At 31.6% G+C, this 10,456-nt stretch overlaps 1 protein-coding gene across 5 annotated transcripts in view; it reads right to left on the reverse strand.

The window, feature by feature from the left end:
• Positions 1 to 8,046, reverse strand: part of LOC106623874 (E3 ubiquitin-protein ligase RNF181 homolog) — an 84,396-nt gene extending 76,350 nt beyond the window's left edge. For 2 of the 5 annotated variants that reach the window (XM_036357902.2, XM_036357901.2), the window contains exon 1: positions 7,430 to 8,028. Coding sequence is in view for 2 of the 5 variants with exons in the window: in XM_036357900.2 (XP_036213793.1) it covers positions 7,712 to 7,737 (26 nt within the window). In the remaining 3 variants the exon portion in view is untranslated. Of the gene's footprint in view, positions 1 to 7,429 lie in introns of all 5 variants that reach the window. The other 3 variants (XR_011398067.1, XM_036357900.2, XM_070113183.1) reach the window with 3 other exon arrangements.
• Between the last annotated feature and the right edge of the window lie 2,410 nt (positions 8,047 to 10,456).

Genomic DNA, 10,456 nt, shown 5'->3' on the forward strand with positions numbered 1-10,456 from the left:
TACTTAAAATATCACACTGATTGCACAGTTTATTTATATATTGTAACAACAAAGGTACATTTAATCAGTACGCATTTTAGCATGCCCGAGAAGGATGTAAAAATGATGCTTTTGAGGAAAAGCTTTAAAACATTTAAAAAGGTGGTATAAGCCGTAAAGGCCGAATGACACTTATTAGCGAATGAGCGCCGATTGCATTATAACTGGGCACATGATGTCGTTTTACAACACCGCCGCAATACTTTTGGTTTATTAATTGTCAGCTTAAAAATAATAAACAATGCATATTTTTATGATAAGGTTATTTTTTGCTGAAAAATTACAGAAAATAATAATACTGGTGGATCGAATGGAATGAGGCCATCTAATAGTTCACTGCAACGACCTACTTAAAAAATACTATATGGCAATGATCCATATTTTGAAGATGACTTTAAAGTTTACTTTTAACTTCAAATGAATCAAATAACCAGAAATATATTGAACAGTTTTTGATCTCGGAAATGGATCTAATGCAATATAGTGGAAGTGATTATTTGAACCTTGAAAAGGAAGCTGATAGTGATAGTTTAGATGAACCAGGCCAAAATTAAAAACTTGACATTAATTGATTTAAAACTTCTTTTCGGATTGTTGTTTTATTCAAGTGTATTGAAATCAAATTATGAAAATATTTGCAATGGCTGCGAAATATTTAGGTGTATTATGTCAGAGACGACTGTTAGTACTTCTCCTTATATTAAAAACTATTTAGTTAACAATAATTTCCAAGATTTAAATATAAGATTTTATAATTTAAACTTTATAAATAAGAAGTTGATTAAATAAACACTATTTTCTTTAATTCGAAACGTTTAGTTTTATACTCGTCCAGGGGTGTTCGGTAAAAATAACGTTCACAGTTAAGCACTAATGAGGCCAACAAGTTTTGGGCAATTACCATTTTCTTAGCAATTAACTTTTAATAAAATTTGTGTATAACTATATAAGCTGAAGAAGCATGATCAATTCTGCCAAATGAAATCCCCATAATGATAAATTACTCCAATGAGTTTTTAATTTTTACTACGTGCGCTGGTTTCGAGTGTTTTCCAACGAAAAATCATACAGGAACATTGTTATAATAGTAACTTTTACTTTTTTTAAGTAATGTATATCAGAAGATAGTTCTATTAAGACTTTTACTTCAAAACTGGAATTTGGCTTAAAATGTATTTTTCTAAAATTAAAAATATATTTAAAACAAGAAAAAGCATTAACTTCGGTGCACTGAATATGTTACAAGAACTTGATTTTGATTGGCCAGTTGCACCGTTGTGTTGGACAATAGCACATGTAGATGATAACTCGTTAAATGACAAAGTTTTCCAGACAACACTTGATTCCTATCGTCAGTTTGTACGGAAGTTATATGTTGCTAGATGCTAGATGTTCTATAGTCTCTTCTGCTTCTACCTCTTAAAAGATTCTACAATAGTCGTTGTATGGTATTCCCAGTCAGCTGGCATGTATGCAAATTTTACAGTGACTTGTTTTCACTCCCGCTAGAGTTCTTGTGTCATTCCTTTTGAATTTTAATAATTGGCATGCCACGTATGTCTGCTTGTTGAGCAAGTTAGGGAACATGTTTGTCGGTTAAATATCTACAAGTAGCCAGAAGCATATATAATTCTTCTTTATCGGAGTCTAACTGTATAGTGGTTACCAGGAATATCATTACGTCCTGGAACCCATTGCATGAACAAGGCATTCTTTTACTATCTTCGATGAAGCTTTCTTTAACTGCTGTGATCTCCGCTTGGAAGACATTGTAGGGGTCAGGTAGTCGGAAGGCGATTTTGGTATCTAATTTTGTTGAAAAGACACCACCTCCTACTCGATTATCTATTGTTGTTTGGACCTATCTGTATAGATTATTATCCCTGTATCCCATTCCACCGCACCCCTATCGAAAATCCGTGGTATTGGGTAGAAACGGGAACTTGCTAAGTATCTTAGAATGCCCCTCATTACAAACGACTAATAAGGATGATTTTCTAAGTCTAACAGCTGCCAATTGCTTACAGAACTGTGGGTAGTAAATGTAAAATATCGTGTAGTGTCTGACTTAGCATTGTTCTAAGAGCTTTACTGATGGATATACTAGCTGCTCTTTGTCCACAGGCCTTACCGCGTATATCTTTTCATTAGTGGCCACTCGACCAATATTACGTATTCATAATCGGCCTTATAACTGCTGTGTAAAACTATTGAGCTACACGAGACGTTAGTCGCCATTTAGGTACCACTATCCTTTTACAGGTATAAGGTGTGTGCAGGTTTCAAGTATGAGTAGTATCATAATCTATTTTTCACAAGCAACATAATTTTTTTTGAGTTCTTTTGGCAGCTGTTATATTTATCGCAATTTATTAAGTAAACTATAAAAACAACAGTAATAATTAATCCTTTTAAAATTTTAGTGTGATTATCAGCGACCTTGGCTATCATCATATACTTCTAAATAATCTTCCTTTCATAAACATTAATAATTAGTTTAGCAAAGTATATTAAGTATAATAACAAATCCCGAGAAAATCCAAAAGTTTTGAGCAAAAATTCCTTCACAAAACACGGCATGCTCATTGACCTGAAAGTGAACGAATAATCCATTAGGAAAATTTTTGCCAACAAAAAAGAGCAAATAACAAAGAAATTGCATTAGCAAATTACTGTCGATAATTTCAGTAATTTTTCAATATCTTGTTCCACTCATGGTCTGGCGATATAGTCCTTGATCTTTGCCTGTATGCATGTGCATACATACATATGGATGAGTGAGGGATTGTATGCCACTTTATTGAACTCTGAACATATGTTAAAATGTCCATTCCACAAAGCCAAACAGAACCAAATATATGATATAAATATAATACATACATACAAGTATATTCATATATATCCCATGTAATACATTTGCTTCAAACTGAAAGTGAATGTGATAGATTTGTGGCACATGGTCGCTGTTGCCACATATGATTGGGAATTCATAAATCAAATTGGCAAAACCTATTGACTTTCAAGGGCGCACAAACACACAAAAATGTCCACAGCGTCAAAGGCGGTAAAAAAGAAAAGGCAATTAGGTGAGTTCATTTTCACTTTTGCTTTGGCAGGTGAATAGCTGCTTAAAAGTATGTATTTCATTTTTAATAATAAAGTTCCTTTACTTTGAAATTTGATATGTTGCTTATGTCCTCAAATATGCAAATTACGTGATTTTGTAGTTGTATATTATATTTTTGGCAAAATTCTGTTTACTCGTTTTCACATTCATATTTTTCAGGCATATGGCGGAATACCGCTGACTCATTTTCATTTTTTTTTGTAAGTATGTTTTGTGCGCGAGCAGCGCACACCACTCAATGTCAGATCTACTAAATTTAAACGCGTTTTTCCTCATTATTTTCTCACAGTTTTATTAATAGCCACATCTAGAAAATACCGGTCTAAATTTAGCATTTTTAATCAACCAATAATTGTACAAATTATTGCATGCTTACTCATTTTTGACGCTATTGTGTTTTTGTTGTTTATTTTTTTTTTCATAAAAACTCGCTGGGAAACTGTGGGAGGCGACGTTCCACAACCGAAACATTAGCTGTTATCCCATGCAAACGGCGGCAACAGTATCCCAAACAACAAACGTTATTATTGTTGTTGTTCGCTGTGAACTTCGTGGACATCGCGACCATCACCAGGGGCACTTCATTTACATGCGCACCATATATAAAGATACACACACCTACACACATATGCCCAGCGGTAAATTAACCTTCGCACTGATTCTTATTATGATTTGTGGGTGAATACGAATGGCAATCGGCGTTTGGTGCATGACATACAGCGAAATTGTATCGTTTCACTTAAAAGTCTACCTTGGGGAAACGACTCTAGAAATAAACAGCAACAAATTGTTGAAATTATTATTACATAACACATTGCCAACAAGCTTCTACATAGCAACGAAAATGCGACAAACCGTAGATCCACTAAACGACGAATAAAATGATTAACAAATATACACATACATATGTACATATATACTCGGATGTGTATCAAAAAAAGGAAACAATAACGAGAAGACTGCAGTTAAAAGATGCCCTGTAGGAAAAATGAAATTACTTTAACAATTTTTGGAAAGAGGTGACTCATATTACGAGTACTATTTATTTTTCAATTGTTTCATTTATTATATTTATATAGTATGTGAGATATTGTACTAAGGTACCGAAAAATAGTCTCATTTTGGCAAATAGTTTTTGAAATATGAATTTTGTATCTCAAATTTCGAATTGATGCATTATTAAACTTTTAATAATGTCACCGCTACTTAATCATTTTCAAAAATTACAAAACAAGTAAGAATATGTATATTACATCGTGGTACAGGCAATATTTTTTTAAAGAAATTATAATTTATCGCATACCTTGGGCAAATCAGGAAATGAAGAAAATTTATATGTAATATATTTTTTTTACATTACAGAACGAATTCCGACACAAACTCTGTCAACCTGTCTGAAAGTGTGACATAGCAAATACTTCTTTTTTCTTTGGAATCACAAATTGAGTTAATTGGAGAGCACAATCACTTCACAGGTTTCGGTAAGTCTAGAGCGCTCAGCGAAGGTCTAACTGTGACAATTTATTCTGGGAGTACACATGTATTTGAACGTATACAAATATGTTTATATAGACATTTTGATAAAAGAATGGCGGCCAGTGGGCCAAGGGAAAACATACTGCATATAGATATAATAAGGAAAAAATATACTTTATCAATAAAGATTAAGATTTTTGTCTTGATTTTGATCGGGCAGTAAAAATTGCAGCTATGTATATGCTATAGTGTTCCGATCTGAACAATTTGTTCGCAGATTGTAGCGTTGTCTTAGACAGTAATCATTGCCCGTAATGGTAAAAATATCTTGTCAAATGGGAAATTTTCCCATAAGAGAACTTCTTGTTGTAACGGTTACCTAGTCCCCGTTTGGGTGATAAATTCAAGATTCGTTGTCGTCGAAGTCATCTAACGGGAGGTCCAGGAAACGAGCTGTTTCGACGGGGTCGGACCATAGGGAGAAGGGTGTTAGATGAGTGGGGCGGGCATAAGAAAACTTGATTTAGATCGGTCAGGATGTATGACAAATATATGGTCCGATCTACACAATATGTTAGAATATAGTAGCATTGTCTTGAGAAATAATCCATACCGAATTTCATGAAGATATCTTGTGAAAAAGTTTTTAATACAAGGAAGTCCTTATTCCCTATTGAACGATTAGTTTGTATGGCAAATACATATTTCCTTTAGCAGTCGACGGAAGAAAAATTTTATTTTTTGAAAATCCAAGAAAATAAATTTTTGCTAAAAGTCAACATTGAATAATAATTCAGTAACTCGACAAAATCAGCTTTTCTTAAACTTTGTTGTTTTTTTCTCAAAAAGTTCACTTTTCAGTCATTCGTTAAGCGAATATTTGCCCAAAAAGTTTTTGTTTTCCTACAGGGTTATTGTATGGTATGTACTAGTATATAGGGTAGGTTTGTTGCGGCATTTTCAATTTATATGCTAATTTCTTCCAGTTTGTCACTTGTGTTAGTTACAAATTCACGAACAATCCACTCATTCACTAATGAACTCGCAATTGTTAGACTAATACATGCAAAAAATAAATAGATAATAAAACAATAGATATGAACAAGAAAAAAATTGCGCTGGAAATGAATGAAAATGTGCGAATAAAGGTCACAATGGTGAAAAGTTAAGAAAAATTGTTGCTTTTACATATTCTCTCACTGCAAACTTATATAGGAAGTAAAGGCTTGAAGTATAGGGTTAGCTGGTATTATATTTAATTATGAAGCAACATATGCACGAAAATTTTTTGATCAGAATAGGAATCAACAAATTTCATTATAATACATCAGATTGCAATAAAACGCACTGCACATAGGTTAAAAATTGTTTGACAAAAAATGATAACTGTTTAATTAAAACATATATTATATGAAGGGTGGTAAATAATTCATTAAAAAATTAACATATTAATTAAATAATTTTTTTTTATATTTTGTAATCTCGAAAATCTTAATTAAATATAATTTTAAACCCCGAATGCCAGATTAAAAAAAAATGTTATCCCAAAAATCGAATAAAAATTTAATTTTGGTTTGTTTTATATTTATTTTTAATATTTAATCCAAAATACTATTATTTTGTTATCTTTTGAAAATACTTATTTTTAACAAAATACGGATATGGACATAGTTTATATATGTACATACATGTAATATAATCAATATTGGAATATTGTCAACCTATGATCTATCTCTGTGATGGCTTCCCAGGTTTTCGGGGATAAAATGGGTATGGGCGGATAGAGGTGATAAATAAAATTGAAGAATGATTTAAATATTGAAATAAAACTATTTTTGCATCATATAATATAAAATAAATGTCTAAAAACGAATTAGTGAAGTGTTAGTGGATATAAAAGTGAAAAATATAAGGGTATAATTCATACTAAATCGAAAAAATACGGATTTTAAATAGTTGTAATTTTCAACTTTTACCGTAAATATCTCGAAAACTATAAGTTTCCCGCGGCTATATCTATATATATTCTTGATCTGGAGGATCTCCTCTATCCGCCCATACCCATTTTATCCCCGAAAGCCTGGGACGGTATACTAAAGTTTTCCCTAAAATTTTAATACATATCATTAAATGAATAAATAGTTAATAAGAAAATACCTGATCTGCTTTAAAATATTTAACTGGTCATAAACTATTTCAATTCTTAGTAAAAGTAAGTCAAAATTTGAATTTAAAACGAAACTAATTTAAATATCGCAAATACTAATAAGCCGTATATGCTACGACAACATATTATATAAAAAATATATGTATACAATTAAATAACGACAATTAAATTAAACTTAGTACGTTTAACTTGTATACCGGTGCTGCCCTCAAAAACGCTTGTTCACGGTTTGTTGGTGTACCAGAAAACACAGTGCCTTTGTCAGCTTGACGTGTGTTCCAGTTTCATTTCCGCTTTTATTATTTTGCCGCATATCATCAGTCGACAAGCCCTCTTCCTCACCGGAGGAACTTTCCACATTACCCACACACTTGTACAGCAATGAAAGCAACAAAAACGCATGCCGGCACTTTTGCTTTATTGACTACATAACGCTTCCGAGGGCGCAGCACACGAAAAGAGGAAACATGGAAACATCACAAATATGAAAAAACGAATCTTCTGTAGGCCTTCTAGGCTTGTTTATACAATATTCTTAAACGCATCGATTTTTCATATTTACAAATAATGCTTATTATCTTCAATATTTCATATTAACTACTGTATTAAAAGACACCAACCTGTTCCAAATTGTTTTTATGGCTGTTGCAAGTTAGCAATAGGAAAATGCAATTGCACGGACGTTTCCGACTTCGTACAAAATCGATTAAAATGTAATTAGAACAGCTGCTGCATTAAAGAAGCAGGTCAATTATACATTGATTTTCCGCTTTCCAGCAATAACGTCAATTATATTCAGAACTCACACAGTATATACATAAAAGTTTGTGTAATTGCCACAATGTTATAACTTGAAAGGTTTGCTTTCAAAGCGTTTATTGTTCAAAAACGCTGAAACTTACATATAAAAGAATATGCGAAAGCACATATAAAAGATAGACGAGTTGCAGAGAATGATTCGCGTCTTTCGTGGTCGTGACCTGGCCTTTTTCTGATGGTATATTTTGCCTGCCGTTTTAGTTATCGTTCACACAGTTTGCTTCGGTTTAAACTCAAACAATTTTCTATTAAATAACTTTTCACAACTCCGTAATACACAGAATATCGATATTATTGAAGTTATTCCGTTAAATTTCGCTCGTAAAAAACTATTTGTAAAAACTGATGAATAAAATTCACAGCAAACAACCGAACGTATAACCACAAAAGTGTTCCAAATTCCCACAATGTTTTATTGCTTTGTCGTGTTTCGCTTTGCACTGGTTCAGTTGTCAGCGCATGGCGTTGCCACTCAATTGTTGTTAAATTACAGATAGTTGCACGTTTTAGCAACACTGATATGCAGATATATTTTTATTTGTTTTGCGGTATAGATAACTCACTATACTTTGAGTAATAATTTATCTAATCGGCTTTAAATATGTATCCCCATAGATACTGACAGATAAATAAATTTGTACCAGGGTTGCAAATAATTCATTAAAAACTAACTGAGTTAACTTCTTAATTAAGGATAGCCTATTTATAAAGACATATCAACCTACAAGTAGTTTAACTCTTTTTCTCTTATTTATATTAAACTGCTTTTAAATTTAGGGTTTCTGTACGAAACTTACTCTTTTAATTAAAACAATATTTTTTATTTATTACTCCATTTTTAAAATTAAAAAATGTTTTCTTAATTTTTAATCCAAGATGGTTTGAATTAGAAAATGAATTTAAAATTTTTAAATTTTACTATTTAATTAAAAAATTAAATAAATATTTAATCCAAGATTTTTTAATGCAAAATTTTTTAATTATAAAATTCGCAACACTGGTTTGTACTTCATATTTTGTAATTAGCTAAATCTTGAAATAAAAATAAAATTAGTTCAATAAAAATAAAAATATGTATTAATGAATGCTTGACTAATAAAAATTATTTATATATTAAGGAGTAAAGTGTGAAACGAATGGATATGAAATAAAAGCTAAAATTAAATATTTTTGTTATATTGTTAAGGGTTTTTTCAATTTCAAATCACTACATACCGGTTGCGGTAATCATGGATATCTTATCTATGGCGGTAATTGTTAATTAATTTTATTCACATCTTTTTATAGCAGACCACTTAACGCTTCCTTCGTTTTGCTTGGAATTTATTAGGTTTTATTTCCATATTATTCCCAGCGTGAATACGAAATTTGAAATATTCGTGTGTTTCCAATTGGATTTCATGAGTGTGAGCATTTCAAAATATGGAAATAACTAGTTAAATAAATGGAAAGAACCTCCCAAAACAAAGTGTTTTAAGAGCACGCTGGAGTTAACAAGTATTTGGGACCGTTTGGAAATATGAAGTTTGAGGAAGGACTTAGACTTGAAGGGGATTTCTTCTTAGAACAATTACAAATATCCACTTTTTTACATAATGGTTAAATAAAACATGTATTACAGTGAAATTCCGCAAAACGGACAGCCCTTATAACCGGACTGTCCAATGACCGGACATGGACACTATTTTGTCAATATTTTGTTTAAATTATCTTCGATAAACGGACAAGATTTTATAAAATGTTCCCGTTTTTCTGTACCTTTATGAATTTATAGAGTTTGACAACATTTTTTAAAAAACAATATGCAAAATAATCACAGCTAACAAATTGACTCTGGTTCGCGGTGGCTCAACGGAAAGTTACGAGATAATTGTCATTCATTCACTCTTGGCTGACATTGAATCACAATCATTAGTTCAGTAGCAATATAGTTCTGAGTTGCAGTAATTTTTATTATTTCTACAACTATGTACCATATGTTGTAATTTTTATTTGATGTCGTTGCTGTGTGGCTCCGAAGGTAAACTCTTTCTGTTCAAAAGAGTTGAGTTATTTTTCGTTTTGTAAAACATATTGTACATTAATAAAAAATTACAAATTTTGTTAATTTTTTGACTCTGGTATACATTTTAAACACAAGTTTTTGCTACGGGACATATGTGGACAGTTCCCAAAGCCGGACAAAGACACTAAGAAGGTGGGTGTCCGGCTATAAAGAATTTCACTGCAATTCAGTTCTTAAGTGAGAGAGAGGTCTTTATTCAAAACAAAATCTAATTCGCAGATGTTTTCTGGATATTTTTGCACATTTGCATTGAATTTCAATAAAACTTAAAAAAGGCGCTGTTTAACACCTGATACCAACCGAATCTTCAAACTACTTTTTCTAATTTTAGGGAAAAAAGCTTAATCCTATATTAATAGCAAACAATAAGAACTTGGCAATAGACGGAAATATATTTTGAGGATAGAAAATACAAATTGAAGGCTTGATTCATGATAAAATAAATAAGGATAATAATAATCTTAGCATAACAGACAGAAATAGTGTAAATCGTTTTTTTATTGTCAGAAATGGACACAAGGTTTTCACATTTGCGCTGAGTGATATTTTTCAGAAATAAATTTGCTGCTTCTTATTCGCCATCGGCAGATCACCTGATGATGACTGCTTCTAATTTTCATCAATCTACTACTTCTTATAAAAAATACGGTTATTACACTTATCCCTTTGGCTGAAAAACTACTTTGCTTAATTCAAAGTCAAAATTGCGTTAGAAAAATTGCACAACATTTAATTTTAAGCTTGCCTAGTTGGCCATGAATTT

The sequence above is a fragment of the Bactrocera oleae genome, chromosome 2, assembly GCF_042242935.1.
Source record: "Bactrocera oleae isolate idBacOlea1 chromosome 2, idBacOlea1, whole genome shotgun sequence".
In the NCBI taxonomy this organism is placed as follows: Eukaryota; Metazoa; Arthropoda; class Insecta; order Diptera; family Tephritidae; genus Bactrocera; species Bactrocera oleae.